At 42.6% G+C, this 20,137-nt stretch overlaps 1 protein-coding gene and 1 long non-coding RNA gene across 2 annotated transcripts in view; both read left to right on the top strand.

Annotated features, from left to right (window-relative positions):
- Positions 1 to 2,226, top strand: part of LOC119618631 (acetyl-coenzyme A synthetase 2-like, mitochondrial) — a 55,631-nt gene extending 53,405 nt beyond the window's left edge. Inside the window, 1 exon segment of the mRNA XM_073008288.1 lies at positions 1,234 to 2,226. Coding sequence (XP_072864389.1) covers positions 1,234 to 1,413 — 180 coding nt within the window. The 3' untranslated portion in view covers positions 1,414 to 2,226.
- A 5,490-nt stretch (positions 2,227 to 7,716) lies between these two features.
- Positions 7,717 to 15,384, top strand: LOC140709457 (uncharacterized). Its single transcript, XR_012089923.1, has 2 exons — positions 7,717 to 8,068; positions 13,381 to 15,384. It is a non-coding gene; the product is annotated as an uncharacterized lncRNA (long non-coding RNA).
- Positions 15,385 to 20,137: the final 4,753 nt, after the last annotated feature.

A 20,137-nucleotide genomic window follows, 5' to 3' on the forward strand; every position in this document is an offset into this window, starting at 1 on the left:
GCTTCCCACAATTGTTAAGTGACAATGATCTTTTAGGAGCATATTACTCTTTTTGAATTACCATCAAAACTGACACTAGCTGTTTGGTTTTCCTGGCTGGTGGTGAGGCTGGTGGGTCGCTGTGTTATCATAGAGGGAGAGGAGAGGGCAGGAGATGTAGCTCCAAGAGCTTAGCAGCTCCAAAAGCTCAGCCAGCTTACTTGTCCAGGAGGTCGCCTAGGCAGGTTTCCACGCTCAGTGGGCTCATCTGTCCAGGAGGTCACCTAGGCTTCCACGCCCAGCCAGCTCACCTGTTCAGGAGGTCACCTAGGCAGGCTTCTGCTCTAGTATGTTGGCATGTGCAGGCTAGTCACAGAAATGGGGCTGCTGGTGAAGAATCTTAGGGATTTTCATTAGAAACATGGGGACAATACCAGGGTTCTCCAGCCCCTGTGTGGCTCCTGAGCACTTTTCCTGGTGGCAGTGAGGGAGATCGCAGATCCCCACCCCAGGGGGTCAGAATTGGGGGAGGATTGGGCTGCCTCTTCAGCCCTCGGTTTTTCATTCCCTCCTTTATGAACATTGTGCGCAGTGACTCTGGGTTTGGTGGCCCTCGGAGGCAGCAGGGCCAGGCTCCACTTGGTATTACGAGAGTTGACACATTTGGCCAAGTGACCAGAGTTTCAGGAGACCCGGACTCGCCCTAGGTGAACTGAACTATTTCAAAAGACAGAGTGACTGTCAAAGATCCCAAACAACAGCTCTTAATGTATTGCCATTTGCAGTGAATGGGCTGTAGTTGTTTGAGCATGCTCCATGTTAGCTTTTCAAACACTAAGACAAAATTTTTCTCTTAAGTAGTTCTCACCTCTTACATAAGACAAAACCCGCTAAGTCCCAGGCCGGGGAATGGAGATGAGGCACCCAGTGGGTGCTTGGACCTGCTGCCACCTGGGTGTCTGCACGTGGCACAGTGGCAGGACAGACAGGCGGCAGTATGGGGTGAACCCAGCCTGGGTGGACCCTGCCTGGCAGAGGGCATCGGGGTGGGTTTCAGCTTAGGTCCAGATAGTGGAAGGATAAAGCCAAGACCTCAGGCCTCAGCATTCTTTGGGGGTGGAGGCTTAGACATCCACTGTGGATCCCCGGGAGGGCATCCCCCCTGAGCAGAGCCCTTCTCATCTCAATGCAGTCCATACTAGCACGGAGACTGGGCATCATCCACGCTCTAATACCGTGCCTCTTCCTTGCCAGGTGGTGAAACGTCTTCCAAAAACCAGGTCTGGGAAGGTCATGCGGCGGCTCCTGAGGAAGATCATCACTAGTGAGGCCCAGGAGCTGGGGGACACTACCACCCTGGAGGACCCCAGCATCATCACGGAGATCCTGAGTGCCTACCAGAAGTGCAAGGACAAGCAGCCTGCCGCTAAGTGAGCTGGCGCTTTGAGGGGCTCTTAGGATGGGCAGGCACCCAGGCCCTGGCTTGTCCTTCCCAGAGGGTACCCCTGAGGTTCGCATCTTCCCAAGTCCCAGAAGCAGCCCCCACCCCACACATGACCCACACCGCCCTCACGTGAAGCTGGGCTGAGAGCCCTTTCTCCCATCCATTGGAGGTCCCAGGAGTATCACCCGTGGAGAGGCTATGCAACATGCTAGGGCTGGCTCTGTCCTCCTGAGTTTGGTCTCCTGGAATGAAGAGGCATTGCCATCTGCATTTCTCTGCCCTCTTGAGCCAGCACAGGAAGGTGAGGCCCTGGGATAGTGCGCCTGCTCAGATAACACAGAGCTAGTTAGCTAGTAGCAACCGTGTTTTCTCCAGCTGTGTCTAGATACAAAGGGCAGAAATCGTATTTTTATACTTTTATATTGTGGAAGAACAGCATACAACATTCACATGTAGTGTGTGGATTTACTTGAACATGTTCTTTTTAATATATAGTTATGAAAATCTCCTTTTTTGCCTCTACTGGTGGGAAACATGAGGATCAGAGGCCACATTTTTAATTATTTTTAGTGTATTTGGAAGTCTGAATTGGAGATGTTTGTACCTCTGTCTAAACAGCTCCCTTGAGAACTTCCAAGCCTCCAACATCCTTTCCTGGTGACTGTTTCTCCTGTGCTTGGTTGTGTATAGTGGAGCTAACTCCTAAGTGATGGGGTGAATGTGGCCACCTTAGTTCTGAAACTACTCCAATCATGTTCTGTTTCTTCAAGCTGTGATCCAGAAAGATTTTTGTGCCCCCAGATGCCTCTTGATAGGAGAGGCAACACTCTCCAAATAGGTGGGCTCTTCAGGGAAGCTATTAGAAACTCAGGTGACTTGTTAGAGCACTAACTTGGTCAGAGCCAAGTCCTGGTAAATGCTGCCTGACTTTCGCTCTGTGGTTGGGGCGGTGAGAACCACTGAGGTCCACTGATGAGACTTGGAGATCTGAATCCGGTCTCTTTCTGTTTTAATGTGACTTAGGTGCTGTCAACATTAGCAAGATAATGGAAATCATGCCACCAGTGGGTGCTTACCTCCCAGCTAGGCATGCAGGAGCTGGTGGTTGGCAGGGGAAGGAGGCCCAGTGAGCCGGGTCCCTTAGGTCAGCGAGAGTGTGTCCTCTTTGCCGCACAGTCTACCCCTCAGGGCCTTGTGGCAGTGCCGGTGTTGGGGGGGTGTCTGGGCTACTGAGTACCCACTCGGCCATGGCGGTGCTGGCCTCTTGGGTGAGTGAGCCTGTGATGCCCAGGAGGTGGTGTTGGCTGCAGCGCACACAAATACTGAGTGGTGCTCTTTTGTTACAGACTTAGCAACAAAGGTCTGTGCCCTGAGCATGGGGGGCTGTAGGGTAGCTATGGCTGTGCATTTGTGAAATGGCTTAGCTTTCCATGTTGCTGAGAGGAATCTGGACATGGTCCCGGGCATCTGAATGATCTGTAGGGGAGGGAGTTCAAATAAAGCTTTATTTTGTTTATTTTCTGTTTGTGGTGATTTTTTTGGTCCAATAATGCAACTCTTTTTTTTTTTTTCCCCTGAATATAATCCTACAGACAAAATTGGAAGGGGCCTTTTCTCCTGGAGGGTTCACACTCACAGCGCTGACTGCTCCTTGGTGAGCTCACGTGCCTTACCAAGGATGGCTGACTGCACCGATGCATCAGCCACACGTGGCCATTTAGCTGTAACTTAAACAGAATAGAAATTTGGTTCCCAGTCTGCAGTAGCTGCATTGCAAGTGCCCAGAGGCCATGCAGAGCAAGTCAGATAGGCGCACTGCCACCATCACTTGGAGGCTGCGGGCGGCACTAGACTAGAGCACAGGCAAGAGCGAGGGAGCAAACCTGGCTCTGAGTAGCGTGCATGAGGAGCATGGTCTGGTCCCTGGGTCGTCCCTCTGCTAGGGTGGGCTGGTCCTTCATCAGGACACACTGAATCAGTGCCACAGAAGTGGAATCTCAGTGGTCTGGGTCTGCTCCTGACACCCATCTGGCAGCCCCTTGATCTTATACTTCCCGGCCTCCATAGAAACAGATCTCTGTGGTTTAAGCCACTCAGCCTATGATACTTAGTTACAGCAGCAAATGAATACAAACGAATACAACTTTCCTACTTCATATTGTACAGAGAGTGTGACAAAAACGAAATGGATGCTGGACTGTGCTGTATGATGCCCTATCAGCAGAGTTCCCAGGGCAAGCTGCCTCTCTCAAACTGCAGATTCGGGAAGAAAAGCAAAGATGCTGTGAAATACTGCTGGCCAGCTACTTGCCTACTTTGATGCTGACCTGTGGTTACTCTGTGGGGAGCTCACCAATGTTCCCTTGGTTACTACAGAAATAATTAACAAACAGAGCTCCTCCAGGGCTTCTAGGCAAGGATTCCTCCTTCAGCTTCTAGGATCGTGTTCTGTGTTTATTTGGCATCATTGCAATACCCCTTTGCTATTCCACAAATTTCTGCAGAGTAAACAGACTGGCTGTCCAACCTGCTCCCAGATATTCTGTGCCAGGGCCAGGTCTGCAGAGGTACCTGCCCTTTGGGGGTATAGTTCTGGCTTTTCTACTTGACATTATGACTTCTTTGCATCATGGATTGTTTGGAAAAATATTTCTAATTTTTTTTTTTTTTTTTTTTTTAAGATGGAGTCTTGCTCTGTTACCCAGTTTGGAGTGTAGTGGCACGATCTCGGCACACTGCAAACTCCACCTCCCTGGGTCAAGCTATTGTCCTGCCTCAGCCTCCCAAGTAGCTGGGACTACAGGTGCACACCATCATGCCTGGCTAATTTTAGTATTTTTAGTAGAGATGAGGTTTTACCATGTTGGCCAGGCTGGTCTCAAACTCCTGATCTCAGGTGATCCACCCGCCTCGGCCTCCCAAAGTGCTGGGATTACAGGTGTGAGCCGCCATGCCCAGCCTATTTCTAAAATTTCTAAACATTTAGTTTTTGTTATTTTATGGTTTTTGTTATTTTATGGTTTTTGTTATTGGTGTTTAGCTTATTTGCACTGTGCTCAGAGAGTATGCTGTCCTATGACTTCAGTGCTCTGAAGTTTGTTGAGGCCTGCTGCATGCCTCAGCCTATTTTCAGAAAGGTCCCATTCGAGATGGAAAAGAAGTATTCCGTAATTACTGGGTAGAAGACTATTTACGTATCCACTGGGTCAAGTTTGCTGATCATGTTGTTCAAATCCATGTCCCATCTCACTTTTACTCACGTGTTTCATCCCTTACTGAGACAGACTTGTTAAAAGTCTCCACTTCCACTGTGAATTTCTCTTTTTCTCTAGTTCTGTCAGTTTTTGCTTTGGACATTTTGAAACTTTATCTATTTATGTATTTATCTAGCACAATTATTTATGTATTTATCTATTTGTTGTGTATTAGGTGCTGTTGAAAATTGTTGTAACTTCCTGATGAATTGACTCTAAAAGAGGCGTCCCCCTTTATCTCTAAATATGTTTTCTTTTGGCTGTAAATTATATTTCATCTGATATTAGTATAGTCACATCAGCTTTCTTTTTGTTGATATTTGCATGGAATATTTTTTCCATCCCTTTATTTTTCTTTTCTTTCTTTTTCTTTTCTTTTCTTTTTTTTTTTTTTTTTTTGAGACAGGGTCTTGTTGTGTTGCCCAGCTGGTCTCGAACTCCTGGGCTCAAGCAATCCTCCCACCCCAGCCTCCCAAGTAGCTGGCACACAGGGGGAAACCACTGTGTCCAGTGGATTATTCCTTTAATGTTAATCTTATTGTAGCCTTATGTTTTTGATGTGTCTCTTTTAAACAGCGTATAGCTTCACCTTGGTTTTTTAAACCACTCTGGCAATCTTTGCCATTTAAATCATACATTTAGTCTACTTACATTTAATGTAACTATTTATATATTTGGGTTTAAATCCACCATCTAACTCAGTACTTTTTATTTGCCCTGTTTGTTCTATGTTCTGTTTTTTTGCTTTCCTTTAGAGTGACTATTTTTTATTATTCTAATTTTTGCCTTCTCCCCATTAGTTTGAAGTTATAAACTCTTACTATTTTAATTGTTACCCTAGATTATAAGTTGCAGCCTTCAATATTAATTGGTACCTTACCCTATTTCCAGTGAATACAAAGAGTTTAAGAACTCAATTTAACAACATATAAACCTCTCTTCCAACTTATAAATCATGCATTTTAGTTTTCTCTCTCTTTTAATTCTACAAGGCAGTATTATTATAGTTGTATGCATCTTACTATTGTTCTATATAGACAATATTAACTTAGATTTACCCATATATTTATCGTTTTTTGATATCTCTTCTATACCTCCAAACTTCCATTTGGAATAATTAACCTTCTGCCTGAAAGGACTTTTGTCATTTCTTTTAATAAAGGTCTGCTGATAAGAAATTCATTCAATTTTTGTCTGCTTGGAAGTATTTTATTTCATGACCACTCTTAAAGGATATTTTGACTGGGTATATAACTCTAGCCTGGTAATTATTTTTTTCAGCACCTCAATGATCTCATTTCCATTGGTATCTGTTTTCCCATGCTTCTGTTGAGAAGTTGGCTGTCAAACTAATGAATGGTCATTTAAAGGTAATCTACCACTTTTCCTCTGGCTGCTCTTAATATTTCTCCTTGTCTTTGGTTTTTGCAGTTTTATTTTTTGACTTTTTTTTAAATCTTGCTTGGGTTCTGCAGGACTTCTTAGATCTGTATTGATGTTTGTATCAGTTTTGGACTTCTTAGATCTGTATTGATGTCTGCATCATTTTGGAAATATCTCAACCATTATCTCTTTAAATATCATTTTTGTTATTCTCTCTTCTTTTGTTGAGGACCCCAACTTCCCATACAATGAAATTTCTTGCATTCTATTTTCTGTATCTCTTGCCTTAGCCTGGGTTGCCTGGAAAGCAGAGCCTGATATAAAGGCTTACATGCAGGTATGTTACTTAGGGATGTGATTCTAGGAGCAAAAGTGAGGAATGAGTGGTGTAGAACAGGGAAGGAGCAAGAACCAATACAAGTATTTGACTGAGTCAGCTGGTGTGACAGACAACTTGGACTACATCTCAGGACTCAGGAGGAATCTTACAAAATGTGTCCCTGAACTCACTCACTCACAATGAGCTGTTAGAAATATAGCTTGGCACAAAACTGGAGGCATCACACTACCTGACTTCAAGGTACACTACAGGGCTACAATAACCAAAACAGCATGGTACTGGTACCAAAACAGAGATACAGACCAATGGAGCAGAACAGAGCCCTCAGAAATAATACCACACATCTACAACCATCTGATCTTTGACAAACCTGACAAAAACAAGCAATGGGGAAAGGAGTCCCTATTTAATAAATGGTGCTGGGAAAACTGGCTAGCCATATGTAGAAAGCTGAAACTGGATCCCTTCCTTACACCTTATACAAAAATTAATTCAAGAGGGATTAAAGACTTAAATGTTAGACCTAAAACCATAAAAACCCTAGAAGAAAACCTAGGCAATACCATTCAGGCCATAGGCATGGGCAAGTACTTCATGACTAAAACACCAAAAGCAATGGCAACAAGAGCCAAAAGTGACAAATGGGATCTAATTAAACTAAAGAGCTTCTGCACAGCAAAAGAAACTACCATCAGAGTGAACAGGCAACCTACAGAAAGGGAGAAAATTTTTATGAACTACCCATCTGACAAAGGGCTAATATCCAGAATCTACAAATAACTTAAACAAATTTACAAGAAAAAATCAAACAACCCCATCAAAAAGTGGGTGAAGGATATGAACAGACACTTCTCAAAAGAAGACATTCATACAGCTAACAGACACATGAAAAAATGCTCATCATCACTCGCCATCAGAGAAATGCAAATCAAAACCACAATAAGATACCATCTCACATCAGTTAGAATGGCAACCATTAAAAAGTCAGGAAACAACAGATGCTGGAGAGGATGTGGAGAAATAGGAACACTTTTACACTGTTGGCGGGACTGTAAACTAGTTCAACCATTGTGGAAGACAGTGTGGTGATTCCTCAAGTATCTAGAACTAGAAATACCATTTGACCCAGCCATCCTATTACTGGGCATATACCCAACAGATTATAAATCATGCTGCTATAAAGACACATGCACACATATGTTTATTGCAGGACTATTCACAAAGACTTCAAACCAATCCAAATGCCCATCAATGATAGACTGGATTAAGAAAATTTGGCGCATATACACCATGGAATACTATGCAGCCATAAAAAAGGATGAGTGCAGGGGCCTTTGAAAACAGTATGCTGAGAATAGATAGGGCTCAAGGACAGTATCTCCAATTGAACTTTTAATGAACTCCCGTAGGCGCCAAGAAGGCGGGCAGATAAAGAAGAGCACAGAAACAAAGAACTGAGTAGAAGGTTACATCTGGGAAAAGAAAGTTTGTTTTGCATTACATTCTTTCTGCTGACATGGGGTTTATGGAGTATAAATAAAGTGAGGCGGAGGCTCTGGGCGCGGCCGCCATGTTCTCTGTGTGTCTTTGTCTTTTGTGTGTTCTTTCATTCTCCACCACCCCCGGCACGGACCCCAACAAGTGGTGCAGCGAGCAGGGTCAGCACGGGTGAGTAGGGGAGAACAAGAAGGGGAACCCCCTAGGAGCGCGTAAGGCTTGGATATTGTTAAGGGGAACCTTCTTAAGCTTTCACTATGGGAATTCCATCTCTCTGGCCTCAGAATATTTATGGCTGTTTCAAGGACTGTTGCTGTCTATGGGAGTAGAAGTGAAAGAAAAAGACTTTGAAGCGATTGTTTGCCCATGTTGAACAACATTGTTACTGGTTTCAGTATCAGACTAAAGTGCAGCTGAATTGGAAAAAATGGTTACAGGTAGTAAAAGCTCTGCTTAGAGCTCTGTAGTTAGGGGATATTATGCCTCTAAAATTGTGGACCTTGTGTAACTCTGTCACTCAGATCTTAGAGTTACTTGAGACTGATTCGGAGTGTGGTAATGTAGCCACAGGAGGGAAGGTATCTGAGGATTTGGAAAAATAAAATAAAATAAAATAAATCTGAAATGGAGCCCATTTGTGCCAGGGTAGCAAAAGGGGGAGAAGAGAAAAAGCCAGCTCTTCCTTCTTCTAAGGGAAATTCTGACATGCAGTGTATTATGGAAATGCTTCAACAAATATTACAGATACATTCTTCTAATTCACCTTTGTGAGCTTTCCCTGTTTCTTTTCCTTCTGCCCTGTTAAAAGAGGATTTTCCAGTGCCTCCAACCCCCCGGCTTCCTTATCTTTACCTTTGTTTGACAAAGTTTTCTCAGTGCCTTGCCCACCATTGGGGGAGGGAGAAAAGGAAAAGATAAAAAAAAAAAAATTTAAGGAGCTGGATCTGTTTCCAATTATTTGTGCTTCTTTTTCTCCTAATGCTCAGTTTTCAAATGGTGGCAATAATGTCCAATTTAATGCCTTACAAATTAAATTTTTATAAGAAATGAAAGCTGCTATTTCTAACTATGAACCCCTATCCTTGGTCTTCTTGATATTTTTTCATCAGAAAATTTGATAATTCCTATAGACTAGAAGACTTTGGGGAAGGCTTTTCTTGATCATTCTCAGTGGTTACAATTGCACAGCTGGTAAATGAACAAGGCGCATGTACAGGCTAGAAAAAATGTTATGTGTGATCCCCCAGGAGCCTCTGAGGGACAACTCACAGGCACAGGCCAATATGCTACTCTTAATGCTCAGGCTGGTCTAGATGATGTTGCCCTTACTCAAATCAAGACTTTGTTTTTAAGGGCCTAAAATAAGGTAGAGATAACAGGAAAATCTTCCCTTTCCTCTGTGAAGATTTTACAGGGCACAAATGAACAATATCCAGATTTCACAGCCCGTCTTCAGGATGCTGTCTTGAAAATTGTGGGTGCTGACCTTGCTTCAAAAATTTTGTTACAAAAGTTGTCTTTTAAAAATGCTTATGCTGACTGTCAAAAATTGTTAAAATCGTTAAAGGCCAATGGGGCCAATTTAGATAAATATATTAAAACTTATGTTAGTGTTGGAGGGGCTATTTATAATGCTCAATTATTTGCTGGAACTTTGTCTAAAGCCTTAAAAGGAAATAACAAATGAGGTGTTTGCTTTCAGTGTGGTAAACCTAGACATTTCAAAAAGAATGTCATAAAAATTGAACACTTTTATCCCTCATGGCAGAAAGCTGCCTTCAGAGGTGTACAAATGTTGTGGTAAAGGTCGACATTGGACAAATAAATGTCATTCCAAATCTGATAAAAGTGGAAATTTACTGTCTCCTCTCCTGGGAAATGGGAGCCGGGGCCCAGAGGCTTGGGGCCCCAACAATTTATGTCACCAGGTCTGAAAGTGTAGTTGGTTTATCAGTCTTTACAAATGAGAAATGTAAGAAAGGAAAAGAATGCACAAACTAACTAGGTTTCTTGTAATAAATCGCTGAACTAGTCAAAGGACCAAAAAATACAAGATCAGCGTGACTCTGAAGGATGTGAAATTATGGTTCTGCACTTGTTACATTAAAGAGCTAAAATAAATAGACGTAATATTAACAATAATAACAGTAATAATAGCCATAGTATACTGAGTACTTACTATGTGTCCACTACTGTGAAAAAATCTTCACTTGCATTTAGTTCTTCCAACATCCCTTTAAGACTGACAAATTTTATAATTATTACCATTTTGTAGACAGGAAAACAGAGTTAAGACATTTTTATAAATGTATCCAAGGTCATATAGCTATTATATTTTGAAAATATGACTTTCTGTCCCCAGAGCATACATGCTCAACCCTTTCCTCTAGACTGCTCTATAAAGTACAAAAATGGTAGTCACCCTCCTTGGAATAATTGGAGGAAAGAAAAATCAATAACTAAGTAAAAGTTGTATCTCAGCACCAGATCCAATCCCAATTTCAAGTATCCATTTAGCCTCACTAACATAGCATCACTGTGTTTTGAAAACCAAAATCCGTTGAGTATTTTGTGGTCCACCATCTTTTACAAAGCAGATACTCTATTGAACAATAAGTTACGAACTGAATTTCTGTACCTATAATCACCTTATTTGTTTACAAATATTTGTTATTGACTGAATCTGCATACAATACCCAGTGAGCAATGGCCTACAACATCAAGGAATAAATTCAAGTCCTCCTTAAGGATCCCACACCTTACCCCAGTTTTTCAGCGTTATGCGGCAACTAAGCAGAGCGCCGCTGCTGACTTAACTATTACTCAGCCTTATACTTTGTCTCCTAATAGAGGAGTATATAAATTAGCTATTAGAGTGTGTGGCCCTTTGCCAAAAGGACATGATGTTACTAATAAAATTCTTATTATGGTTCAAGTCTCACAATTTATATGCCTAGAGGCAGGGGAACGTATTCTCAATAGGGAGGGTTTGGTAGCACAGAAAAAACTGTTTTTTGGGAAACTTTAGTTTCTAATCAAAAGCCCTTATATTCATTGCACATTAATGAAATAGTTTTTAAAGGGTTAATTGACACAAGGGTGAATATGTCTATTATTTGTTTAAATTAGTGGTCTATACAATGGGAAAAAAGACAAGTTTCAGTTATACTCACTGGCTTGGGTGCTGCTTCTATGGTTTATCAAGACGTAGAACCTTTAACCTATGTCGGTCCTAAAGGTCAACAAGGTCAAGTGTTTTTTTTTATTTTTATATTGTTCCTATCAATATTAATTTTTGGGAACAAGATCTTTCACAACAATTTGCTGCTTTTATAAACATTCCTCATATTTCCTCAGCTGCCAAAAATATGATATTCAAAATGGGCTACAATCCTTTAAACTCATAGCCACCACTCCTATTTAGGTGAAACAGTGACCATTATTTAAAGAAATACTTAGGACTCTAAAAGAGTAAGTCAAAAAACAAATGGCCGAGAGGAATATAAAGCCACGTATTTCTGCATGGAATTCCTGTCTTTGTCTTGTCTTAAAACTATAAATGTTTACATTAAACCTAGGGAAAGTTTACAGCCTGGTCTTCCTAATCCTGCCCTTATCCCACAAAGTTAAAAATTAATGGTCATAGATCTCAAAAATTGTTTTTTCTCTATTCAGTTACAACCTCAAGATTGTAAAAAGTTTGCCTTTATTATTCATAAATATAATAATGGACAACCCATTCAAAAATATCAGCAGAAGCTTCTTCCTCAGGGTATACTTAATAGCCCTACTATATGTCAAAAATTCATACATAGGACTTTAAATCCTGTAAAAAATCAGTTTCCAACTATGTTAATTTATCATTGTATGGATCTTCTCTGTCCCTGTTTTTAATAATTCTCAGCCACTTTCTCGATATCAATGGAAAGTTTTACCTCAAGATATGTTAAACAGCCCTACCTTATGTCAAGAACTTGTCCTTTTGCATCATTACAAACTCAGCTTTCTTTCTATTCACTTAAAATTGCCCCAGAAAAAATTCAACTGGACTTCCCTATTCAATATTTAGGTTATACCTTAGGAGCACAAAATATTCGACCCCAAAAAATTCAAAGTCGACGTGATCATTTCAAAATATTAAATGACTTTCAAACGATGCGTCCTGTTTTAGGAATATAACATCTTTTTTCTATTCTAGAAGGAGACAGTCACTTGGACTTTACATTCTCCTACAGGAATGATTCATCAGACCAATCGGCCACTGGAATGGATCTTTTTGTTCAATAAAACATCTAAACGCTTGGCTACTTATATCGATTGTTTAGCTGAACTCAGGATGGCATCACTGTCGACAACTTTGGGGAGGAGATCCTTCCTTAATTATCTCTCAATTCACTCATAGTCAGATCACTTATCTTCTTGCAACTTCTGATTCTTGGCAAGAAGCTTCATCAATCTTGAGTTACAGTTTATCCTTATCCCTCGGTGCAACAGGGAGAATTGTTTGCTATTCTCATGGTCTTACTTGATTTCCCTACTACTGGTTGTAACATTGTTAGTGATTCTCAATACGCCGTTTATGTTACTTCTTATATTTCTCAGGCCACTTTACCTCTTTGTGCTACTTCTTCTCTTCAGAAATTCTTTTCTTTGTTATCCTTTACTTTGAGCCAACGTCGAGCTCCTTTATTCATCACTCATCTTCGTTCTCATTCTCAACTTTCTGGACCATTAGTTCATGGTAATACTCAGATTGATTTGCTTTTAATCAGCCACCTACATGCTGCAGAACAAAAATATACTCTACATCACACTAATAGTTCTGGCCTTCAATGACGGTTTCATTTAACTTATAAACAAGCTCGTTCTCTTATTCGAGCTTGTCCTTCCTGTGCTCCTTTGAGCATTCCATCCTTCCATCCTGGGGTTAATCCATGAGATGTCCCTTCTTTTGGACGATTAAAATATTCATCATACCATTGATACCTTTTCTCATTTCTGTTATTACTCATCTCTTAGTTTGTTTCGCCATCATGGGCATTCCTCTTATACTTAAAACTGATAATGCCCCTGCTTATGTCTCTCATAAATTACAAGTTTTCTTACAGCAATACAATATTCAACATATCACCAGTATCCCGGGCAATAGTCAAGGTCAAGCCATCATTAAGCGTGCAAATTTAACCTTAAAAACTCAACTGCTAAAACAAAAAGGGGGAAATGAGCCCCCAAAAAACCAGATTTTTTTGAAGGTTAACCTTTCTACCTTAATTTTTTTGATTTTGAAGGTTCTTTTTACCTTAATTATTTTTTGAATCAATGGAGACAATTGCAAGACTCCGCTGTCGTAACCCATCTTTCCTCACCTCCCTCGGTGATAGTCCCCACTGACAATTTAAAGATTTGGTATCCTAATGAAGAAGGTAAGTATGTTCAAGGGCAAGTTCTAAAACAGGGACGGGGCTATGCTCTTGTCCTTACAGGGAGCAGACCTGAGTGGTTTCCTACAAGATGATTGAAACCCTGTTGAAAAGAAAACTGGATTCAGCATGCATTTCTTCCTTTGTTGGATGTGCCTCGGCGGAGGACTTATTTCCCTTAGTGAGGCTTTGTATGAATATTGCACTTATATTCCCTTTCCACCCTTTTATCAGGGAGTTGCCTGGGGAGAGGCGGAAATTAAGGTTTTCACCAATGACACTACTTGGATGCCGTCCCCCTATATAGACAAGGACAATATAGAACGGAAAACGGGAATTATAAACAACACATACCAATTTGGAGTGGAAGAACTTCCAATATGCATGGGAAATAGTTCTCATTGTCTCCGAAAATCGCATGAAGCCTGGGTTGTTTGCTATAATCATAGTCATGTGGCTGCTAATACTGTTATTATAATCATACTGTATATAGTAATGAAACTATTCCTAGTTCTTTACCTTTTTGTCCTATTCCAGAGGTTACTCCTAATATTGAGGTGCTGGAGTGGCAACAATGTCGGAAAAATAAACCCCGGATTTTATTAGAATACAATGGGATGCAAATAACTGATTGAAGTGTGCACGGTGATTTTCAAACAAAATTTAGTCACATACCTTTGAAATGGCACCGGGTAAATAAAAGTATTGCTGCTAACAATAATGAAACCTTGGTATGGCGTGAAGGAGGCCTAAGTACAGAGTCATCTTTGGAAGTTGTTAGCTGCAGGCGATGCCATTAGCATTTTTGTGGGGAATATGCCCCTTAATCTTTCTAACCCAAATAATTCCTTTCATATTCAGTTATATCGAAATACCTCCTGATATATTATTGTTTGTGTCTGTAAGCCCTACCTATTATTAGCAGGGAATTTGACATGGGATAATGATATGGGGATTGTTAATTGTATAGATAGGTGTATATTTTTGTCTTGTCTCAATCATCCCTGGTGGCACAACTTTACTGAGGATATTTATATCCTCAGGGCTCGTAAGGAAATTTGGCTACCTGTTAACCTTACGCGACCATGGGGGGCATCACCTCTTGAGACTTATATTTGGACTTCTCTCCAGCGAACCCTCCGTGCCCTTGGACTTATAATTGCCTCGGTGATGAGCCTTGTCGCCATCGTCTCCACTGCGGCCGTAGCAGGGCTCGCTCTTCATCAAAGCATACAAAATGCTGAATTTGTGCAGCAATGGCACGAACAATCTCACTGGTTATGGCTTCAACAACGAAACATTGATTCTCAACTTGCTGAAAGATTGGACAACATGGAACAAGCCTTGACATGGCTTGGAGATCAGCTCACTGTCCTCAGTACTCGGATAACATTACAATGTGATTGGAACTCCACTCAATTTTGTGTAACGCCTATGCTTTTTAACATCTCTCAAAATTGGACCGTAATCCAAAAATTATTAATAGGCCATAAAAATATTAGTTTGGACATCCAAGAGCTCACTCAGAACATCTCCGAAGCATTTTGACAACAATTACATGTGTTGTCTGGAACTGTAACCCTTCAGGAGCTGGGTCAGTGCGTTACTGCCTTTAACCCATGGACCCAGATGAAGACATGGATTTCTACAATCTCTGGAAGTATATTGCTTTGGGCACTTGGATTGGGTTTACTTCTTTTGGTGATTCGATGCTCCCTCCGTCGCCTCCAAAAACAAAAGAAAACACAAGAACAAATATGAGCTACCTTTTTAGGATTGAGGCAAAACAAAAAAAAAAGGGGGGGAAATGCAGGGGCCTTTGAAAACAGTATGCTGAGAATAGATAGGGCTCAAGGACAGTATCTCCAATTGAACTTTTAATGAACTCCCGTAGGCGCCAAGAAGGCGGGCAGATAAAGAAGAGCATAGAAACAAAGAACTGAGTAGAAGGTTACATCTGGGAAAAGAAAGTTTGTTTTGCATTACATTCTTTCTGCTGACATGGGGTTTATGGAGTATAAATAAAGTGAGGCGGAGGCTCTGGGCGCGGCCGCCATGTTCTCTGTGTGTCTTTGTCTTTTGTGTGTTCTTTCATTCTCCACCACCCCCGGCACGGACCCCAACAGATGAGTTCATGTCTTTTGTGGGGACCTGGATGAAGCTGGAAACCAGCATTCTCAGCAAACTATCGCAAAGACAGAAAACCAAACACTGCATGTTCTCACTCATAGGTGGGAATTGAACAATGAGAACACTTGGACACAGGAAGGGGAACATCACACACCAGGGCGTGTCATGGGGTCAGGGGAGGGATAGCATTAGGAGATATACCTAATGTAAATGACAAGTTAATGGGTACAGCACACCAACATGGCACATGTATACATATGTAACAAACCTGCATGTTGTGCACACGTACCCTAGAACTTAAATTTAAAAAAATGCAAAGAAAGAAAGAAAGAAAGAAATACTACTTGGCATCTCAACTTTCTCCTGTGGAAGCAGCATACACACCCAGGGGAAAAATGGCTACAAGGCCAGGTGTGGTGGCTCATACCTGTAATTCCAGCACTTTGGGAGGCTGAGGCAGGAGGACTGGTTGAGCTCAGGAGTTCGAGACCAGCCTGAGCAACATAGACCTCTACTAAACATCTCTACTAAAATTAAAAAAAAAAAATTAGCTGGCCATGGTGGCGCATGCCTGCAGTCGCAGCTACTCAGAGGGCTGAGGCAGAAGAATCATTTGAACCTGGGAAGCTGAGGCTGCAGTGAGCCCTGATTGTGCCACTGCACTCCAGCCTGGGCAACAGAGTAAGACCTTGTATAAAAAAACAAAAGTGGTTACACACCAGGCTCACCATCCTGGGTCTCTGTTGTTCCAGGATCCTGCTCCAGCAATTCCTCACCAGTTTCAGGCTCTCTGATTTCTTCAAGCAAATGCTTTAAATATTTTGTTCATTGTTGTACCCTTTGGGAGTGTGAGTCTGAACTATCTAATTAGTCATCATCTAAATGGAAAATATTGCGTAATGTTCCACTGATGTTTAACGGCATCTCTGGCCTTCCCCCCAGAGATGCCAGTAGCATCCTACCTTGTTGTGATCGTAAAAATTGTTGCCAGACATTGAAAAATGTCCCTTGGTGGACAAAATGGCCCTTGGTTGGGAAGCACTGGGTTAGACCAACCAGAACCCATTCCCAACCCTGGCACTGGGGATGAGGCTCACTTCCATTGGAACACTGGCCCACGTGGAGGGCATTTATCTCAACAAAAACAGGTTCTGCCAGCATGTTAGAAGAGGCACATGATGCTGGCAGGCAGCCCACAGTGTGCCTCACAGCTCAAACCAGAAGCAAATCCTACTTCTAGTCCAGTGCTTTTTCCCAGTCCCATACTGTTTCAACTCCTTCCACTCTCAGGAGGCTGGGGTCTCAAATCTGTAAATTCTAACAACTCCCCATGTGTTTTGCACAGTCAGCCAGGCCGTGGTCCAGTCAACCAGTGTTTGGAGATCACTGACCAAGCCTAAGTTCTATTTCAACTTAAGATAGGGACTGGATAGAGAAAACTTTCAAGCTAGGTAATAGGTTTTTTGTTTTTGTTTTATTTTTTAGACTTTTGGGGAGGGGATGGAATATAACAAACTTATATAGAAAAGTGTACAAGTGTACAAGCTTATTCAGAAAAGTGTACATAAATATATAGCTTAACAAGCTGATGTAAAACAAAACTCAGGTAACCCCCTTCAAGGTCATGATACAAAACATCAGCATTTCAGATGCCACCCCCACCCATTCCTGATCATAATCTGTGTCCCCATGGCTAAATCACAGCCTTGCAGAGTCCCAGTCTGGCAGAGGAGAGGGGTGTTTCGTCAGCATCTCACCTGCATCTCTGCAGCCCCTCCCAGCCCAGAGCTGCCTCTCAGGTGTCTCCTGCAGGCGGGCAGTCCCTCAGGTCCCCAGTGCAAAGTGGTGGTGGCAGTGCTTCTCCAAGGTCTCCAGTCATAGAGACACTGGACTCAGGTTCCCCAAATTGGAATGCTGTATGTATTTCTCTATTTCCTATTTGCTTTTAAAGTGCTAGTCTATTTCAAATTTAGTTCTTAAAAGTATTGTAAAACTCCCAATGCACAAGCTGTACCCCAGACTAGTGATACCAGAATTTCTGGGGTGGCACGCAAGCATCTTTCCAGATGATTCCAACATGCAGCCAAAGTTGAGAGCCACTGTCTTAAAGTTCAGCCCCTCTGGGGTGACACAATCAAGCACAGCCACAATTCATGATGCCCAGTTGAAGCCTTTGCCTCTGCTGCCTGGCATACACAGCTCCTCTTCCCTTCCGTGGAATGCCTCTGAGTCCAGCTGCTGCCATTGTGAAGGTGCCCACACTGTCATTATGGAGCCCAACACTGTCATGGCCTCCTGGCACAGGGCACTCAGAGGAAGGAAACTGGGGAAGCAGGACCTGAGCCGTGGGAAGGGAAGGAGAAGGTGTTTGTCTCCTTAGGGTTGCCTCTCTGATGTGTGCATGTAAACAAAGAGTGGAGTGAGAAACTTGGCCCCTGAGAAAGCGCAAATGCTTAAAGTCAGTTACTGAGTTCAGGAGACCTTCCTCCTGTGAGTTCATAAACGACTTGGGTTCCAGATTTGCTTCCCTATAAAGACTTAGGAGCTTTGTGGCACTTACTAAAGTGAAAGTGAGGGTGTTCAGAGCTTGCATCTGTAGTCACATACTGATAAACATGGCAAATAACACCAATCCTAATCCCCAGTGCCTACAGCAGTGCCCAGCATGTGCAAGTGCGCAGCGATATCTGTAGAATGAAGAGTGAACAGATGTCACACTGACCTAGCTGGTGTGTGGGACAGACAGAGCTTTGGCCTGGTGGAGAAAGGCAGGGGACAAAGGCGCTGGCCCAGGCTCTGGAGTTCCGCAGTGGCGGGAGGGGAATGAACTGCTAAGAAGGCACAGGGCAGACCTATGAAGAAGGCATGCCATATGTGGGACACGAAAGCACTCCTTCCTGCTGCCTTGGTTCACAAACATCAGAGTGAGGAAATGAGGGGGTCCTCACCCACCCTGCTCTCTGGAGGGCAGAAAGGGAAGAAACAGAGAAGACAGGCTCAGTTTATCTGTCTAGGGGAGAAGAGTCATGCTTTTGTTCAGTTGTCCATCTGCCTCTTCTCCCTCTAAGGCCATGGGAGAGTGGAGGCCTGCCTGTCAACTTTCTCCCTATCAGCCATGCTAGAGGATTGCCATTACACCCCAAACTTGCCACATGTGGGTGCCTGAGTTTGCACTTGGTTCTGTTCTGGCAGCTGTTGCTAATCGTGAAACTGAGGTTCCCACCTGTGCCAGTCTTTATTCCAGATACAAAAATGCTGTTGGTTAGTGCCCATGGAAGTGGACCACAGGGAGTCACCCCTGGCCATGGAGGTGACAAGCCACACGGCAAGAAGCCTACCTTAAACAAGCCCAGAAGTAGAAGACAGAAGAGATCTGGGTGTCCCATACCCTAGGAGGTTGCCAGTAAGCACCTGAGTTTGGAAAATTTTGAGATAATTAACATTGCCAACTTCTTTTGCAACAGGGTGGAACTTTTCTGGTAAGAGCCACCAGTTTGGGTAATCTTGGGTTTTTTAGTCTCTCTGTTCCTATAGATCCAAACTTTTGCCACACAGCCTTCTGAATGAACAAACACATTGGGCCAATTCCCTTCCTAAAGACAGACATTACCTCACCCAAACAACTCATCTCTTCATTACTGAGAGCCAAAGAAACATTGAACTCTTACAAATATGCATAAGTTTTTTCAACCATCAGAAAAAAAGCAGGACAGGAATCATCAAAATGAAAATGATTACAGTTGACCCTAGAACAAAGTGGAGGTTGGCGGTGCCAACACCCAGTCCAGCTGAAAATCCACATATAACATTTGACTCCCCCAAAACTTAACTATGAATAGCCTACTGTTGGCTGGAAGCCTTACTGATAGCTGTAAACATTGGATTAACACATATTTTTTATGTCCTAAGTATTATATGCTGTATTCTTACAGTAAACTAGGCTAGAGAAAAGAAAATGCCATTAAAAATCATTAGGAAGATAAAATATTTTTACTATTCATGAAGGGGAAGTGGATCATCATGACAGTCTTCATCTTCATTGTCTTTACACTGAGTAGCCTGGGAGGAGGAGGAAGGGGAGGGGTTGTTGCTGTCTCAGGGGTGGCAGAGGCAGAAGAGGTGGAGGAGGTGGAAGGGGAGGCAGGTGTAACTTTTATTGAAAAAACATTCTTGTATGAGTGCACCTGCGTAGTTCAATCCCATGTTGTTCAAGGATCAAGTATAATAACTCTCAGGAGATGGTTTCTGGATGTAATAAAACATGATTAATGAGTGATCTGTGCTAATCATGAAATGTCAGTGTTAAGATTCCAAAGGGAACAAAGGGACTGGCCATTCACTTTTCAACAACAGACAGGAATGTCCACGCCCATGGTGGAGGTGACTACTGAACGTCTTTCCCCCTGAGCACTTTTCCTGCCAAGTCTAGGTCAACCTTAAGAATCCTCCTCATAGGCAATTAGGGCAATTTTCCTGGCCAGCCTCTCTGCAATGCTCACCTCTGCTCCTCCTTGCTTCTCATGGGGTGACCATACATTCAGTGAGCCTGTCCTGCCCTTCTGCCTACAATAGCGAGGCTGCTGTGTTGTTCCCATGGAATGATCAATGGACCACGGGGTCTTGTCCTCTAACAAGGATCATCAGCCTCACCAAAGTTGGGAACATCAGATTCTCAGTCCAGGAATCTAGA

This window comes from Chlorocebus sabaeus, chromosome 2, assembly GCF_047675955.1.
Source record: "Chlorocebus sabaeus isolate Y175 chromosome 2, mChlSab1.0.hap1, whole genome shotgun sequence".
NCBI lineage: Eukaryota > Metazoa > Chordata > Mammalia > Primates > Cercopithecidae > Chlorocebus > Chlorocebus sabaeus.